The following is a 19,697-nucleotide window of genomic DNA, read 5'->3' as shown; positions in this document are numbered from 1 at the left end:
AGTGTCTCTCCAAGTCACACATCATTATGACTTGGACTTCGATCTCCATTCCTTCACTGTCGCTGGGTCAACATCCTGGAACTCCCTGTCTCACAGCACTGTGGTTGTACTTACACCACATGGTCTGCAGGGGTTTATGAAGGCGGCTCAACACCACCCTCTCAATGGCAAATAGGTATGTGAAATAAATGCTGGCCATGACTGCGATGACAACATCCCATGAAAGAATAAAATTAGATACATAACGCGGTGTTGGTCAAAAGTGTGAGCGGGGCTTTGGGCTTCATGTTTGCGGATTTATGGGAGCAGCTGTCAATCACCTGATCGTAGGCAATAGGAGGAGCGGTCTAACTGAGGGTCATTAATTGATGCAGAGTTCTGGCTCAGTAGAGGCAGTGAGCATGCTCCACCTCAGTCACCGATTGTACACCGCTTCTCTTTATGTAAATGAAATGTCCAAGAATTTGATATCCAATAATTCATCATGGATCAGTAAAGAAGGTTTCTGTCGATAAAATCGGTCAGTAACTTATTGATCTATACTGACCCATTTATATAAACATCCAAAGATTGAAGAGATTCTATCCTTCTTAAATAATTTATTACACTATTGAATCATCAAACTCCAATTACCCAATCATATCTATTGCATCTCAAGAGTGATCCTGATAAATCCACAAACTCCAATTCCCCAAATAATGTTCATATTTCTAGAGATAGTGGTTTGATTTCTCTTCAAACAAAGAGTAGGCTGTATTTAATTACACACTCTACTGTAAATCATTCAGTTACTGATTCTAATTTTCACTCAGATATTTTATTATAATCATGTAAATGTATATTGTCCACTTGTGCATGTAAATTATGATTCATAGTAAAAGAAAAACAAGTTCATTGCTTGTGGCATCTAATTTTACTCATTCACTGCATGCAGTATCTCTAATTGGGAACTGAAGACAGAGACATGTGGAATGAACTGTATCTAACCAGGGACTGAAGATCGAGTCATGGGAAACGAACTGTTACTAAACCGGATTGAACCTTGAGTCATGGGGAATGAACTGTTACTATCTGGGGACTGAACCTTGAGTCATGGGAATGAACTGTTACTAACTGGGGTCTGAACCTTGAGACATGGGGAATGAACTGTTACTATCTGGGGACTGAACCTTGAGTCATGGGAATGAACTGTTGCTAACTGGGGACTGAACCTTGAGTCATGGGGAATGGACTGTTACTAACTGGGGACTGAACTTTGAGTCATGGGAATGAACTGTTACTAACTGGGGACTGAATCTCGAGACATAGGAAATGAACTGTTACTAACTGGGGACTGAACCTTGAGTCATGGGGAATGAACTGTTCCTAACTGGGCCTGAACCTTGAGTCGTGGGGAATGAACTGTTACTAACTGGGCCTGAACCTTGAGTCAAGGGGAATGAACTGTTACTAACTGGGGACTAAAGATTGAGACATGTGGAATGTATGATCTTCTCGAACAAGGGACTGAAGAATTTATTTCTCACATGTTATGGCTGTGGCATTAAAGAGACCTGGAATGTTGGAGCACAGTTACTTGAGGCTGTTTATTCAATTCAATATTTATTGTAGTTAAGTTTGTTCCCGTTATTATTGAACGTTAGAGAACAAATGAATGTTACATTTATTTTGAAGGATGCAATGTTATTCTCATTTTCTGTCCTGCTATAATTAGATCTCCTGGTGAATGACGGAGTGATGAGAAAGGTCCACAGCTGGAAGTAAACAGGGATTGTAGACTGAGGAACAACAGCAGGTGAACCAGCACAGGATTGTGAGAGCACCAACCAGAGAGAACAGTTTCTACAGATTGGAAAGTAGCTAATATAACCGCACTATCTAAAAAGGGACGTAGAGAGAAAACAGGGAATTGTAGACCAGTCAGCCTGACGTCGGCAGTGGGAAAAATTCTAGAGTCCATTATCAAACATTTTATAGCAGAACACTTAGAGAACAGTGGGAGAATCGGATAGAGTCAGCATGGATTTACGAAAGGAAAATCATGCTTGACAAATCTACCAGAATTCTTTGTGGATATAACTAGTAGAGTTGATGCAGGGGGCAAGGGGAAGTAGATGTGGTTTATTTGGACTTTCAGAAAGCTTTCGACAAAGTCCCACATAAAAGTTTAGCATGTAAAATTAAAGCACTTGTGATTGGGGGTGGTGTATTGCGATGGATAGAAAATTGGTTGGCAGACAGCAAACAACGAGTAGGAATAAACAGGTCTTTATCCGAATGGCAGGCAGTGACTAGTGGGGTACCACAGGGATCAGTGCTGGGACCCCAGCTATTCACAATATATATTAATGATTTAGATTAGGGAACTAAGTGTATTAAGTTCTCCAAATTTGCAGATGACACAAAAGTGGGCGGGAGGGTGAGTTGTGAGGAGGATGCAGAGAGGCTTCAGGGTGATTTGGACAAGTTAAGTGAGTGGGCAAATGCATGGCAGATGTAGTATAATGTGGATAAATGTGAGATTATCCACTTTGGTAGCAAAAATACGAAGGCAGATTACCTGAACGGCTATAAACTGAGAGAGGGGAATATGCAACAAGACCTATGTATTCTCGTACACTCGTCGCTGAAGGTAAGCATGCAGGTGCATCAGGTGGTAAAAAAGTCAAATGGCATGTTCGCCTTCATAGTGAGAGAACTCAAGTCCATGTCTTGCTGCAATTATACAGGGTCTTGGTGAGGCCACACCTGGAATATCGTGTGCGGTTTTGGTCTCCTTATCTGAGGAAGGATGTTCTTGCTATAGAGAGGGTGCAGCGAAGGTTTACCAGACTGATTCCTGGGATGGTGGGACTGAGGTATGGGGAGAGATTGAGTTGGTTAGGATTATATTCGCTGGAGTTCAGAAGAGTGAGGGGGGATCTCATAGAACACAGAACAGTACAGCACAGTACAGGCCCTTCGGCTCACGATGTTGTGCCAAACCTTTAACTACTATAAGATCAAACTAACTACATACCCTTCATTCTACTATCATCCATGTACCAATCCAAGAGTCGCTTAAATGCCCCTAATGTATCTGCTTCTACTACCATCGCTGGCAGCGCATTCCACGCACCCACCACTCTCTGTGTAAAGAACCGACCTCTGACATCTCCCTGAAACTTTCCTCCAATCACCTTAAAATTATGCCCCCTGGTGATAGCCCTTTCTGCCCTGGTAAAAAGTCTCTGACTATCCACTCTATCTATGCCTCTCATCATCTTGTACCCCTCTATCAAGTCACCTCTCATCCTTCTTCGCTCCAATGAGAAAAGCCCTAGCTCCCTCAATCTTTCTTTGTAAGACATGCCCTCCAGTCCAGGCAGCATCCTGGTAAATCTCCTCTGCATCCTCTCTAAAGCTACCACATCCTTCCTATAATGAGGCGACCAGAACTGAACACAATATTCCAAGTGTGGTCGAACCAGGGCCTTATAGAGCTGCAGCATAACCTCGCGGTTCTTAAACTCAATCCCCCAGTTAATGAAAGCCAACACACCATACGCCTTAACAATCCTATCAACTTGGGTGGCAACTTTGAGCGATCTATGGACATGAACCCCAAGATCCCTCTGTTCCTCCACACTACCAAGAATCCTGTCTTTAAGCCTGTATTCTGCATTCAAATTCGACCTTCCAAAATCAATCACTTCACACTTTTCCAGGTTGAACTCCATCTGCCACTTCTCAGCCCAGCTCTGCATCCTGTCAATGTCCCATTGCAACCTACAACAGCCTTCCACACTATCCACAACTCCAGCAACCTTTTTGTCATCAGCAAATTTGCTAACCCAGCCTTCCACTTCCTCATCCAAGTCATTTATAAAAATCACAAAGAGCAGAGGTCCCAGAACAGATCCTTGTGGAACACCACTGGTCACCGAGCTCCATGCTGAATCCTTTCCATCTGCTACCATCCTCTGTCTTCTATGGGCCAGCCAATTTTGTATCCAGACAGCCAACTTTCCCTGCATCCCATGCCTCCTTACTTTCTGAATGAGTCTACCATGGGGAACCTTATCAAAAACAGAAATTGCTGGAAATACTCAGCAAGTCAGGCAGCTTCTGTGGAGACAAAAACAAAGGAGTCACAGAGCTGAAAAGTTAACTCTGATTTTCTCTTCAGAAATGCTCCCTGACCTGCTGAACATTTCCAGCATTTTATGCTTTTATTTCAGATTTCCAGCATCTGCACTATTTTGCTTTTGTGCCAATTGTTACAGAACAAGTTTTCATCCTTCTGATTAGCTCCATTCATGGTCTCCTTCCTCCTCCAGCCCAACAAGATGCCATATGTCTTTCTAACCACCTTATCATCTATGGACAAGTACACCAATGTCCCTCTGACCTTCTGTACTTCGCAGTGTTCTAACATCTATTGTATATTCCCTTGCCTATTTAGTCCTCCCAAAATGCATCACCTCACACTGCTCAGGATTAAATTCCATTTTCCACTGCTCTGCCCATCTTACCAGCCCATCTATATCGTCCTATAATCTAAGGCTTTCCTCCTCACTATTTATGACACCACCAATTTTCATGTCATCTGCGAACTTACTGATCATACCTCCTATTTTCACATCTAAATCATTAATGTACACGACAAACAGCAAGGGTCCCAGCACCGATCCCTGTGGTACACCACAGGTCACAGGCTTCCAATTGCAAAAACACCCCTCGACCACCACCCTCTGCCTCCTTCCACTAAGCCAATTTTGGAATTAATTTGCCAACTTGCCCTGGATCCCATGGGTTCTTACCTTCTTGACCAATCTCCCATGTGGGACCTTATCAAAAGCCTATGTGGGATATCTTGTTTTCTACCCTGTTTTTTATTATTGCAGTGTTTTTAGACAAGCGTCCTAATGGTGAAGTAATTGCTTTTAATACATCGAATCGACACCACCATCTAAATATCAACCAAATCCTGTGGCCAGAAAGAAAGCCAGAATTGTGTCCATCCCTTTCATTTAAATAAAATAAGTGGATTATCAGCATCACTTGTGCTGCTCATTGGAGGGTCGCAGAATGATAGAAATTATCTTCACCATCGCTGATGCTGAATAATAATAACCAGGACCTCTAAACTTGGAGGAGCATTTTGACTGTGAGCAACTGTAAGTGACGTTTGTGGACTATGGCAGACACAGTGGACATCTCAAGGGTCGCCCAATGTCCGCAGGGTGCTTTCGAGGTTTTGCAGGAGAATTGCTGCAGGAATAGGAACATCATCGATCCACCAGACCGCAGGAGGATATCCAGGCAAACTGTGAATGGGTAGAGGTGGTGGAAATACAGCCCACTGCTGCAATGTAGGAAGAAGTTCAGTGTCCTCATATGGACACCTAAGATAAGGATACTAACTCATTTATACCATTACTCTTTCCATAACCTTATGTTACCATGTTTCCTTCTTTCACGAGATGTGGGCAGAGTTGGCTGAGCTGAGGGTTCTTGTGAGGGTGCAGAGGAGATTTACTAGAATGGTTCCAGGGATGAGGGATTTTAGTTACAAGGTTATGTTGGAAAAGCTGGGTTTGTTCTTCTTAGAACGAAGGAGATTGATGGGAGATTTAATAGAAGTGTCCAAGGTTATGATAGGCTTAGATAAGTTAGACAAGGAACATTTGTTCCCATTAACTGATGGTACAACGACTAGGGAACACGGATTGAAGGTTTTGGGCAAGAGAAGTGGGGGAATATGAAGAAGAATGTTTTTACACAGTGGGTGGTAATGACCTGGAACTCGTTGCCCACGAGGGAGGTGGAAGCAGAGATGATCAATGATTTCAAGAGGAAGTTGAATGGCCGCTTGTGGGAAATAGACTTTGAGGGCTATGGGGATCGAGTGGGGGAGTGACTGGATAGTTCCATGGAGAGCTGGCATGAACTCGATGGGCTGAATGAATGCCTTCTGTGCCATAAATAATTCAGTGATTCACTGGGCATCTGTCTGTGTCATACCTGATGTGGAGAGTGGATCATAACGCTCGGGAAATGCTCGATCCCGGAGCTAACAGCTATTGTACTAATGGGGAAAGAGGGACTGATATCATGTTTAACAAGGCAACGTTCCACCTCTCATTTTCATATTTCTGTGTAACCTTCCTATTAATATTTTATTTATTACAGAATATCAGAATCTAGGAACGCCTGTCACCACCATGGCTGAAGGTTCAAACAGCGGAGAAGATCCAACATCTTCAACAAGAATGCGAATGGACACAAGTAGGTTCACAAAATACTTCAAATATAATTTCTGTCCTGATAAAGGTGTCCAGGTCTTGAGCAGGAATCTGCAGCTCACACAGGAAGAGGGAACAGGACAGGGACTGAGTGTGTGATCATCTAGAGGGGCATCATATTGACAGGTGGACGGAGCCCCTGAGCACTGGAACTGCCCAGGAGATACCTGGTATTGGGGACTGGAAGGGGGATAAAGAAATAGGCAGGATTTTCCATCCGGGGGAAGGAAACAGAGGTTGGGATTGTTTCCATGTCCCGAACCCGCCCACGGGGGAAGGACTCACAAGCCCTAGTTTGTGCCAGACAGTTAATGGCCAGAGAGGGCAGGCTCACCATCTAATTAATGACAGCAGACAGGCTGTCGAAGCTGGAGGGTCTTGCAGCCAAACCACCACTGTTCGTGGGGGAACCCCTCTTTTGGGCAGTGTGTGGCTGCTCCTTCACCCAAGCAGGCAGATGGGCCTCTAGACTTTCCTGGAGCACTGGCCCTCCTGGTCTGCCACTGGGAGGCTGCCTCCAGGCAGTGAAACTGGCTCCCGCTGACTGCAATGATCTGAAGGCCGAATGGAAAATCCCAATTGACCTCCTTTAACTAGCCACAATAGGCTCTTCGTGAACTTCTCGGTTAACCGTTACATGTGGTGGGGTTGTCCTGCTGCCTCCTCCCTCCCTCCATCCCATCTCCAAGAAAATGGCCTGAAGCCAGGATGTAGCTGAGGAACCAGTGTGCCTGACGGAGGGGCTATTTTAGCACCCACCCATCCACCTCCAATCCCAGCCCCGAAAGGGGCTTAAAACAATCTCAGAGACTCAGAAGGGTCTTCCTGAGCAACAGTGTGGGATCAGGAGGCCACCCCGAGTGGGGCTGTGTGAGAGGTAGTTGGGGCACAGGAATATGGGAGTGATAGTGGTGGGAGATTCTACAGTCAGAGCAATAGACAGACTCTTCTACAGCCCTGAGCAGGTCCAGAATGGTAAGTTACCTCCCTAGTATCAGAGGGAAGAACATCCTCTGATGGGTGGGACCTTCTCTGGGAAGCCAGGGAAAGCAGCTAATGGTCATTGTTGGAACCAATATCAAGAACATAAGAAACAGGAGGTGGAATAGGAAATTTGATCCTTTAAGCCTGCTCCACCATTCAATAACATCATGGCTGATCTTCGACCTCAACTCCATCTTCCCACACTAACCCACATTCCTTAATTCCCATGGTCCCCAAACTGTATCAATTTCTGTCTTGGATATTCTCAGTAACAAAGTGTACACAGCTCTCTGAGGTAGCGAATTTCAAAGATTCACAGCCCTTTGAATGAATAAATTTCTCACCTCAGTCCTAAATGGCTGACCCATCATTCTGAGACTGACCCCATGTTCTCGATTTCCCACTCAGGGGAAACATGTTCTCAGCTTCTAACCTGTCAAACCTGTTCTGAATTTTATATCTTTCAATGTGATCACCTCTCATTCTTCTAAACTCCAGGGAATATCGGCCTACTCAATCTCTCCTCATAGGACAATCCCTTCATCCCAGGAACATGTCTAATGACCCTGCGTTGCACTCCTTAGATAAGGAAACCAAAACTGCCCACAGTAGTCCAGGCGTGGCTTCACCAATACCTAATCTGTACTAATGCTTTGTCTTTCAACACACCATTAACATATTGTTTGCCTTTTCTCCGTGACTTTTTGGTCAGCTATGTGGCCTGGTCCAATCTGCACCTTTTCCTTTGTTATCTCTTGCCCCACCCCCACCTCACTTGTTTATAATCTGTGACTTTTCTAATATTTGTCAGTTCCGAAGAAGGGTCACTGACTCGAAACGTTAACTCTGCTTCTCTTTCCACAGATGCTGCCAGACCTGCTGAGTGATTCCAGCATTTCTTGTTTTTGTTTCAGATTTCCAGCATCCGCAGTATTTTGCTTTTATTTTAATGTCTCACATTGAACCAGACTGTTCACAACCTCAGTGTCCTGATTGAGGCCGGGCTGAGCTTCCGAGATGATATTCTCTCCATTATAATGACCGCTTCCTTCCACCTCTGTAACATCACCCATCTTCACCCTGCTTCAGCCCATCTGCAGCTGATCCCCTAATCCATACTTTTATCATCTGTACACTCAATTTCCCGAGGCTCTCCGGAGCAGCTTTGCTCCTTTCACCTTTTGTAAATGTAAATCAATCAAACTCCCTGCTCACTGATCACCCTGTCATTATGAACCTACATTGGATCCTGGACCCCCAGCACCTGCAAATTAAACTTCTCATCCTCATTTAATCATCTTTATGGTTTCGTCTGTCCCTGTCTCTGTAACCTCCTCCAGCCCTGCAGTCCCTCCACCATCTGTAACCTCCTCCAGCCCTGCAATCCCCCACCATCTATAACCTCCTCCAGCCCTGCAATCCCCCCACCATCTGTAACCTCCTCCAGCCCTGCAATCCCCCCACCATCTGTACCCTCCTCCAGCCCTGCAATCCCCCACCATCTGTAATCTCCTCCAGCCCTGCAATCCCCCACCATCTGTAACCTCCTCCAGCCCTGCAATCCCCCCACAATCTGTAACCTCCTCCAGCCCTGCAATCCTTCCACCATCTGTAACCTCCTCCAGCCCTGCAATCCCCCACCATCTGTAACCTCCTGCAGCCCTGCAATCCCACCACCATCTGTACCCTCCTCCAGCCCTGCAATCCTCTACCATCTGTAACCTCCTCCAGCCCTGCAATCCCTCCACCATCTGTAACCTCCTCCAGCCCTGCAGTACCCCCAACCACCAAATTCTCGCTCTTCCTCCAACTCTGACCATTTGTACATTTCACCTTCTCCTCATACCATCTGTGTCGGCCGTACTTTGAATTGTCCCAGCTTTCTGCTTTGCTTTGCCATCTTTAAACCTCTCAACCTCCTTCTTCTCAATTTGTACCCTCCTATAATTCAGAGCTTTGACCAATATTTTGTCCGCTGCTGCTGCTTCCTCCTTTATTCAACGTGTATCTTTGGTCTGGCTCAGCTTCTGTGAAGTGCCTTGGGATGTATTTTGATGTTTAAAATGCTATTGAAATGCAAGTTATTGTTGTGTTTTTATGATACCAGGGTCAGTACGAGTGAAACAGCCGAGAAGTGAATTTTACTTTGTCTCAAACTTGGTTATAAATGAATGCTGGAGAATAACTTGAACAGTACATTAATGATTTAGACGTGAATATCGGAGGTATAATAAGTAATTTGCAGATGACATGGAAATTGGTGGTGTCGGAAATAGTGAGGAGGAAAGCCTTAGATTAGAGGATGTTATCGAAGGGCTGGTAAGATGGGCAGAGCAGTGGCAAATGGAATTTAATCCTGAGAAGTGTGAGGTCATGCATTTTGGGAGGACAAACAAGGCAAGGGAATATACAATGGATGGAAGGACTCTAGGAAGTACAGAAAGTCAGAGGGACCTTGGTGTACTTGTCCATAGATCACTGAAGGCAGCAGCACAGGTAGATAATGTGGTTAGGAAGGTATAGGGGCTACTTGTCTGTATCAGCCGAGGCACAGAATATAAGAGCAGGGAGGTTATGATGGAGCTGTATAAAACGCTAGTTAGTTCACAGCTGGAGTACTGTGTACAGTTCTGGGCACCACACTATATTAAGGATGTGATTGCACTGGAGAGGGTGCAGAGGAGATTCACCAGGATGTTGCCTGGGCTGGAGCATTTCAGCTATGAAGAGAGACTGAAAAGGCTAGGGTTGTTTTCCTTAGAGCATAGAAGGCTGAGGGGGGACATTATTGAGGTATACAAAATTATGAGGGGCATTGATAGGTTAGATAGGAAGAAACTTTTTCCCATAGTGGAGGGGTCAATAACCAGGGGTCATAGATTTAAGGCAAGGGGCAGGAGGCTTAGAGGGAATTTGAGGAAAAAACTGTTCACCGAGGGTGTTTGGAATCTGGAATGCACTGCCTGAAGAGGTGGTCTGGACAGGAACTCGAACACCATTTAACTAGTATTTAGATAAGCACTTGAAACGCCATAGCATACAAGGCTACGGGCCAAGTGCTGGAAAATGGGATTAGAATAGTTGGGTGCTTGACAGCCAGCACAGATACGATGGGCCGAAGGGCCTATTTCTATGCTGTATAACGCTATGACTCTATGTAGTTTGGTGAAATTACTGGATTGAGACTGAATCACTGAGCAAACGCAGCTTAACAAGAGCATTATCAATAAAGAAAAAATGACAAAGACACAGAATAAGATATCACAGCACAGGACTTACCTGGGAACAGAGTGGGGCAGTGACTGACGGACCTGTGTGGAAGCTGATCCGGAGTGGCGGCTGTAAGTAAAGAGCAGGACTGGAGGCCCTCATTCACTTACCTGGGAACAGAGCGGTGCAGTGACTGGCGGACCTGTGTGGAAGCTGATCCGGAGCGGTGGCTGTAAGTAAAGAGCAGGACTCGAGGCCCTCATTCATTGACCTGGGAACAGAGCGGGGCAGTGTCTGGTGGACCTGTGTGGAAGCTGATCCTGAGCGGTGGCTGTAAGTAATGACCAGGACTCGAGGCCCTCATTCACTGACCTGGGAACAGAGCGGGGCAGTGACTGGCGGACCTGTGTGGAAGCTGATCCGGAGCGGTGGCTGTAAGTAAAGAGCAGGACTCGAGGCCCTCATTCACTTCCCTGGGAACAGAGCGGGGCAGTGATTGGCGGACCTGTGTGGAAGCTGATCCGGAGCGGTGGCTGTAAGTAATGACCAGGACTGGAGGCCCTCATTCACTTACCTGGGAGCAGAGCGGGGCAGTGATTGGCGGAACTGTGTCTCTCAGCGCGCATTGAAACTCGAAAAGCGGAAAAGAAACTTAGTGACATCACGGGAATTCTGCAACGTGATTGGTTAGGTAAGTAACAGCTGTTAATGTATTTAAATTGCTTAAAAAAGGGAAAGGTTTTTTTTAAAAAAAAACACAAGTGATAAGGTGAGTGGTACTACTTAAATTAGAGTAATTTATTCAGGACTTTCGATTGTAGTGGGTAGTGTTTGGAGTAGAACAAGGCCCCTAGTGTAATTAGTATTTTTTAAAGGGAGTACCTAAATTAATTTAAAGGTAAGTCATGGCAGGAGAGCTCAGCCCTGTGATATACTCCTCCTGCACTATGTGGGAAATCAGGGATGCTTCCAGTGTCCCTGACGACCATGTGTGCAGGAAGTGTATCCATCTGCAGCTACTGACTGCCCGCATTACGGAGCTGGAGCTGTGGGTGGATTCACTGTGGAGCATCTGTGATGCTGAGGACGTCGTGGATAGCACGTTTAGAGAGGTGGTCACACCGCAGGTAATGGCAGCACAGGCAGAAAAGGGATTGGTGACCACAGGCAGAGTAGTAGGCGCAGGCAGGTAGTGCAGGTTTCCCCTGTGGCCATCCCCCTCTCAAACAGATATACAGCTTTGGATACTGTTGGTGGTGGTGGGCGGGGGATGACCTCCCAAGGGAAAGCAGCAACAGCCAGGTCCGTGGCACCAAGGATGGCTCTGCTGCACAGCAGGGGAGGAAAAGGCAGGGAAGAGCTATAGTGATAGGGGATTCTATCGTAAGGGGTACAGATAGGCATTTCTGTGGCTGCAAACTTGACTCCAGGATGGTATGTTGCCTCCATGGTGCGAGGGTCAATGATGTCACAGAGCAGCTGCAGGACATTCTGAAGGATGAGGGTAAGCAGCCAGGGGTCATGGTACACATTGGTACCAACGACATAGGTAGAAAAAGGGATGAGGTCCTGCAACAAGAATTTAGGGAACTAGGTAGCAGATTAAAAAGCAGGACCTCTAAGGTTGTAATCTCTGGATTACTCCCGGTGCCACGTGCTAGTTAGTTCAGAAATAGGAGGATAGAGCAGATGAATGCGTGGCTGAAGAGATGGTGCAGGAGGGAGGGCTTTAGTTTCCTGGATTACTGGGTCTGTTTCTGGCAAAGGTGGGACCTGTCCAAGTTGGACGGGTTGTACCTGAACTGGAATGGGACAAGCATCCTTGCTGGGAGATTTGCTAGTTCTGTTGGGGGGCGGCGGGGCGGGGGGAGGGGGGCGGTGCGTGGTTTAAACTGATTTGGCGGGTGATATGATACAGAGTGGAGGTACAGTAGGGGGTAATATAGAACAGAAAGTGAGTCTGTCTGGAAGGCAGAGCAAATATAGACCTGGTAAGGCACAAGGGAAAAATACAAGGTTGGATTGCATCTATTTCAATGCAAGGAGTCTTACTAGGAAGGCAGATGAATTGAGGGCATTGATTAGCACATGGGATTCTGATATTATTGCTATCACAGAGACATGGTTGAGGGAGGGACAGGACTGGCAGCTCAATATTCCAGGATATAGAATCTTCAGGTGTGACGGGGAGGGGATAAAAGAGGAGGTGGTATTGCACTGTTGATCAAGGAGTCAATTACTGCAGTAAGGAGGGATGATATCTTAGAAGGTTCTTCAAATGAGGCCATTTGGGCAGAACTTAAAAACAAAAAGGGGGCAATCACTTGGCTGGATGTTTACTACAGGCCTCCAAACAGTCAGGAAGAGATAGAGGAGCAGATATGTAGGCAATTCTCTGAGAGGTGTGACAATAATGGGGTAATAATAGTAGGGGATTTCAACTTCCCCAATATTAACTGGGATCGTCTTAGTGTAAAAGGCTTAAAAGGGGCGGAATTCTTAAAATGCATACAGGAGAGCTTTTTGAGACAGTATGTAGAATGTCCTACATGGGAAGGGGCAGTACTGGACTGAATCCTCGGGAATGAAGCCAGTCAAGTGGGAGAAGTGTCATTGGGGGAGCATTTCGGGGATAGTGACCATAACTCTGTAAGATTTAAGGTAGTTATGGAAAAGGACAAAGATGGACCAGAAATAAAGGTACTGAATTGGGGGAAGGCCGATTTCAATTTGATAAAACAGGATCTGGCCAAAGTGAACTGGGAGCAGCTACTTGTAGGAAAGTCTACGTCATATCCATGGGAGTCATTCAAAGAGGAAATTGTGAGCGTCCAGAGCCAACCTGTACCTGATAAGGTGGAGGGTCGGACCAACAGGCCCAGGGAATCCTGGATGTCAAGGGATATAAAGGATTGGATCAGGAAAAAAAAGGAGGCTTACTGCAGATCCCAAGCTCTGAAAACAGCGGAGGCACTAGAGGAGTATAGAAAGTTTAGGGTGGCTCTTAGAAAAGTAATTAGGAGAGTGAAGAGGGGGCATGAAAAACACGGCGGGCAAGATAAACGAAAATCCCAAGGTATTTTATAAGTATATTAAGGGTAAGAGGATAACCAGGGAAAGAGTAGGGCCCATTAGGGACCAAGGTGGCAAACTGTGTGTGGAGCCATAGGACATAGGTGAGGTTTTAAATGATTATTTTTCATCGGTGTTCACTGTGGAGAAGGATGATGTAGATGTAGAGATTAGGGAGGGGGATTGTGATATACTTGAATATATGAGCATTGAAAGGGAGGAAATATTAGCTGTTTAAGCAGGCTTAAAAGTGGATAAATCCTCAGGCCCAGATGAGATGTATCCCAGTCTGTTATGTGAGGCAAGGGAGGAGATAGCAGGGGCTTTGTCACAAATTTTCAAATGCTCTCTGGCCACATGAGAGGTACCAGAGGACTGGAAGACAGCGAATGTGGCACCATTATTCAAGAAGGGTTGTAGGGATAAACCAGGTAATTACAGGCCAGTGAGTCGAACATCAGTGGTTGGGAAAATATTGGAAAAAGTTCCGAGGGACAGGATTAATCTCCACTTGGAGAGGCAGGGAATAATCAGGGATAGTCAGCATGGCTTTGTCAGGGGGAGATCGTGTCTAACTAACTTGATTGAATTTTTCGAGGAGGTGACTAGATGTGTCGATGAAGGGAAAGCAGTTGATGTAGTATACATGGATTTCAGTATAGCTTTTGATAAGGTCCCGCATGGGAGATTGGTTAAGAAGGTAAGAGCCCACGGGAGCCAGAGCAATTTGGCAAATTGGATCCAAAATTGGCTTAGTGGCAGGAGGCAGAGGGTGATGGTCGAGCGCTGTTTTTGCGATTGTAAGCCTGTGACCAGTGGTCTACCACAGGGATCGGTGCTGGGACCCTTGCTGTTTGAAGTGTACATTAATGATTTAGATGTGAATATAGGAGGTATGAACAGTAAGTTCACAGATGACACGAAAATTGGTGGTGTTGTAAATAGTGAGGAGGAAATCCTTAGATTACAGGGAGATATAGATGGGTTGGTAAAATGGGCGGAGCAGTGGCAAATGGAATTTAATCCTGAAAAGTGTGAGGTAATGCATTTTGGTAGGACTAAATAGGCAAGGGAATACACAATGGATGGTCGGACCCTAGGAAGTACAGAAAGTCAGAGGGACCTTGGTGCACTTGTCCATAGATCACTGAAGGCAGCAGCACAGGTAGATAAGGTAGTGAGGAAGGCATATGGGATATTTGTGTTTATTAGCCGAGGCATAGAATATAAGAGGAGGGGGGTTATGATGGAGCTGTATAAAACGCTAGTTAGGCCACAGCTGGAGTACTGTGTACAGTTCTGGTTACCACACTATAGGAAGATGTGATTGCACTGGAGAGGGTGCAGAGGAGATTCACCAGGATGTTGCCTGGGCTGGAGCATTTCAGCTATGAAGAGAGACTGAAAAGGCTAGGGTTGTTTTCCTTTGAGCAGAGAAGGCTGAGGGGGGACATGATTGAGGTGTACAAGATTATGAGGGGCATTGATAGGTTAGATAGGAGGAAACTTTTTCCCTTAGTGGAGGGGTCAAGAACCAGGGGGCATAGATTTAAGGTAAGAGGCAGGAGGTTTAGAGGAGATTTGAGAAAACATTTTTTCACCCAGAGGGTGATTGGAATCTGGAACGCACTGCCTGAAGAGCTGGTGGAGGCAGGGACCCTCACAACATTTAAGAAGTATTTAGATGAGCACTTGAAACGGCATAGCACATAGGGCTATGGGCCAAGTGCTGGAAAGTGGGATGAGAATAGTTGGGTGCTTTGTGACTGGCACAGACACGATGGACCGAAGGGCCTGTTTCTGTGCTGTATGACTCTGGGACCAAAGCTTGGTCAAAGAGGTCGGTTTTAAGGAGAATCTTAAAGGAGGAGAGAGTGCTAGTGCAGTGGAGAAGATTAGGAAGAGAATTCCAGAGTTTAGGGCCTTGGTAGCTGAAGGCACTGCTACCAATGGTGGAACATTTAAAATCAGGCTGCACAATGTGCCAGATTTGGAGGAGTGCAGAGGTATTGAAGGCTTGTAAACTGGAGTAGGTTACAGAGATAGGAAGGGGGAGGTTGTGGAGGGATTTGAAAAGGAAAGATGAGGATTTTAAAATTGAGGTGTTGTCGGACTGGAAGGCAATGTATATCAGTGACTACAGGTGATGGCGAAATGAGACTTGGTGTGAGTTAGGATAGGAGCGACAGAGTTTAGGAATAGTGGAAAGGAAAATATGGGTGTCATTGACAAGAACATAGGAGCGGGTGGAGGCTATTCAGTCCATCGAGCCTGCCCCACAATTCTGTATGATCATGGCTGCTCATCCACTTCAATGCCCTTATCGCACACTATCCCCATATCCCATTATGTCATTTGTATTTAGAAATCTGTCAATCTTTGCTTTAAACATACTCAATGACTGAGCTTCCACAGCTTTCTGGGGCAGAGAATTCCAAAGATTCACAACTCTCTGAGTAAAGAAATTTCTCCTCATCTCTGTCCTAAGTGGCTTCGCCCTTATTTTGAAATTCTGTCCCCTGGTTCTAGACTTCCCAACCAGGGGAAACATCTTAGCTGCATCTACCCTGTCTATCCCTTTAAGTATTTTGTCGGTTTCAATGAGATCACCTCTCATTCTTCAAAACTCTGGAGAATACAGGCCCAGTTTCCCCAGTCTCTCTTCACAGGACAGTCCCACCATCCCGGCAGCAAGTCTGGTTAATCTTTGTTGCACTCCCTCTCTGGCAGCAATATCCATCCTAAGGGAAGAGGACCAAAACTGCACACAGTACTCCAGGTGCAGTCTAACCAAGGTTCTATATAATTGAAGCAAGACTTCACTACTCCTGTACTCAAATCTTCTTGCGATAAAGACTATCAGACCATTAGCCTTCCTAATTGCTTGCTGCACCTGCATGTTAGCTTTCAGTGACTTATTGACAAGGACACCCAGGTCCCTTTGTACATCTACACTTTCTAATCTCTTACCATTTAAGGAATACTTTCTACATCCATTCCTCCGACTAAAGTGGATAACCTCACATGTTTCCACATTATATTCCATCTGCCACGTTCTTGCCCACACAATAAGTCTGTCCAAATTCCTTTGAAGCCACTTTGCATCTTCCTCAAAACAAACATTCCCAGCTAGTTTTGTGTCATCCGTGAACTTGGAAATATTACATTTAGTCCCCACATCCAAATCATTGATATATATTGTGAACAGCTGGGGCCCAAGCACTGATCCCTGCTGTACACCACTAGTCACAGCCTGCCAACACGAGAATGACCCGTTTATTCCTCGTCTCTGCTTTCTGCCAGTTAACCAATCCTTAATCCATGCCAGTATATTACCTGTTATTTCATGTGCTTTAATTTTGCTAACGAATCTCTTGTGGGGAACTTTATCAAAAGCCTTCTGAACTCCACATATACCACATCCACCGACTCCCTTTATCAATTCTGTTAGTAACATCCTCAAAAAACTCTAACAGGTTCATCAAACATGATTTCCCATTCATCTATCCATGTTGACTATGCCCAATCAGATCTTTATTGTACAAGTGTCCATTTTATCGTATCTTTTACAATAGATACTAGCATTTTCCCCATGACTGATGTAAGGCGAACAGGTCTGTAATTCCCTGTTTTCTCTCTTCCTCCCTTCTTAAATAGTGGGTTGACATTTGCGACCTTCCAATCTGCAGGAACTGCTCCAGAATCCATAGAATTTTGCAAGATGATCACCAATGCATCCACTATCTCCAGAGCTACCTCTTTCAACACTCTTGCATGTAGAATATTAGGTTCTGGGGACTTATCGACCTTCAGCCCCATTAAGTTCTCCAATGAAACCTTCTTATTAATATGAATACTAATTTCCTTCAATTCCTCATTCCCCCTAATCCCTTGGATCTCTAATTCTGGGAGATTTCTTGTATCTTCCTTAATGAAGACAGACACAAAGTAATCAATTAGCTTCTCTGCCATTTCTCTGTTCCCCATGATAAATTCTCCAGACTCTGCCTGTAATGGACCCACATTTCTCTTAGCCAAACATTTACTTTTCAATGTATATGTGAAGCCTAATCCTATGTTTTTGGTTGACGTCACTGAGGGGCAGTCGATTGATGAGAAATAGAAGGAGACCAATGATAGATCATTGGGTGACTCCAGAGGTAACGGTGTGGGAGCAGGAAGAGAAGCCAATGCCAGTGATTCTCTGACTATTATTTGATAGATAAGAATTAAACCAGGAACCACTGACACATTTCCACCCAGCTGGCCGATGGAGGAGGATGTTGTGGCCAACTGTGTCAAAGGCTGCAGACAGGTTAAGAAGGATTACAGTAAATCATTTACCACTGTCAGAGTCACAGAGCATGTTATTAGTGACTGTGATAAAAGCTGTTTCAGTACTGTGGCACTGGTGGAAATTTGATTGGAGGGATTCAGACATGGATTTCCAGGAAAGATGGGCACGACAACATGTCCAAGGATTTTGGAGAGAAAAGGGAGGCTGGAGATGGATTTTTTGAGGAGGGAGTGGTTACTGTAGTGCATCTTTTAGATGGTACACACTGCTGCCAGTGTACACTGGTGATGGAGGGAGTGAATGTTTAAAGTGGTGGATGAGGTGTTGATCAATCTGACTGCTTTGTCTTGGATGTATCGAACTTCTTGAGTGTTGTTGGAGCTACACTCATCCTAGCAAGTGGAGAATATTCCATCAGATTCCTGATTGTAGACACTGGACAAGCTTTGGGGTTTCAGGGGGTGAGTTACTCGCTGCAGAATTCGCAGCCTCCGACCTGCTCTTGTAGCTACAGTATTTATGTAGCTGCTCCAGTTCAATTTCTGGTCAATGGTAACTCCCAGGATGTTGATGGTGGTGGGGTGGGTGTGGGGTGGGTGCGGGGTGGTGTGTTCATCAATGGGTGGTGGTTAGATTCTCTCTTGTTGGAGATGGCCATTGCCTGGTGCTTGCCTGGTGTGAATGTTACTTGCCATTTACAGCCTAAGCCTGAATGTTGTCCAGGTCTCGCCTGCGGGCATGGACTGCTACAGTATCTGAGGAGTTGCGAATGGTACTGAACACAGTGTAATCATCAGCGAACATCCCCACTCCTGTCCTTATGATGGAGGAAGGGTCATTGATGAGGGGTTGAAGATGGTTGGGCCTGGGACACTTCCCTGAGGAACTCCTGCAGCCTATGGTGCAACCTAACAGTGCGTGAACATTTATGTAATAGTGATAATAATATGATTGAGTTGAATTAGTGATTTGAAAGGGAGAAGTGCGAAGCAGCTGCTAAAATTCCAGATTTAGGTAAGGCTGACTTCAATTTGATGAGACAGAGATTGTCAACAGTAAACTGGCAAATCTGTTCATGGGTAAAATGATAGCGAATCAGTGGGAGGTGTTAAAAAAAATTTGTGATGCAGAACCAGTTTATACCCCTAAGGCCACACTCGATCAAATGCTGCCTTGATGTCAAGGCCAGTCACTGTCACCTCACCTCTGGAGTTCAGCTTGTTTGTCCATGTTTGGACCATGGCTGTAATGAGGTCAGGAGCCGAGCGGTTCTGGTGGAAACCAAACTGAACATCAGAACCGTCAATGATACCTTCCATAACTTTGCTGATGATTGTAATATTCTGCTTCCATCTACACTGCTTATAATGCCACATATCTTTGTGTCATCAGTAAACCTGGATATGTGGCTTTCTAATCTGTTATCTAAGTTGTTAGTAAAGGCAGTGAATAGTTGAGGTCCCAATACACAACTTGCAGGACACCACTAGTCATATCCTGCCAATCAGATTACTTGCTCATTATCCCGTAAATAGACAAAACTGTGGCAAATGGATTTCAGTATAGGCAAATGTGAGGTCATCAACTTTCTAAAATGAATAGAACTGTACTTTCCAAATGGCAAAAAGCTAGAAACAGTGAAGGTCCAAAGAAACTTGGAAATCCATTGATCATTAAAATGTCATGAACAGGTACAATAATCAAAAAGGCTAATGGAATACTGGCCTTTATATCTAGAGGACAAGAATACAAGGGGGTAGAAGTTACACTACAGATATACAGAGCCCTGGTTAGACCACACCTGGAGAACTGTGTTCAGTTCTGGGCACCAAACCTGAGGAAGGATT

General features: G+C 45.2%; 1 protein-coding gene across 4 annotated transcripts in view; it reads left to right on the top strand.

Annotated features, from left to right (window-relative positions):
• Positions 1-19,697, top strand: part of LOC137345302 (NACHT, LRR and PYD domains-containing protein 3-like) — an 82,261-nt gene that overhangs the window by 10,023 nt on the left and 52,541 nt on the right. For 3 of the 4 annotated variants that reach the window (XM_068008803.1, XM_068008801.1, XM_068008799.1), the window contains one exon: positions 6,175-6,270. In XM_068008803.1, coding sequence (XP_067864904.1) covers positions 6,207-6,270 — 64 coding nt within the window. In that variant the 5' untranslated portion in view covers positions 6,175-6,206. Of the gene's footprint in view, positions 1-1,714; positions 1,796-6,174; positions 6,271-19,697 lie in introns of all 4 variants that reach the window. The other variant, XM_068008802.1, reaches the window with a different exon arrangement.

This window comes from Heterodontus francisci, chromosome 28 (assembly GCF_036365525.1).
Source record: "Heterodontus francisci isolate sHetFra1 chromosome 28, sHetFra1.hap1, whole genome shotgun sequence".
Taxonomy (NCBI): Eukaryota; Metazoa; Chordata; class Chondrichthyes; order Heterodontiformes; family Heterodontidae; genus Heterodontus; species Heterodontus francisci.
This window is presented reverse-complemented; position numbering and strand designations above follow the sequence as displayed.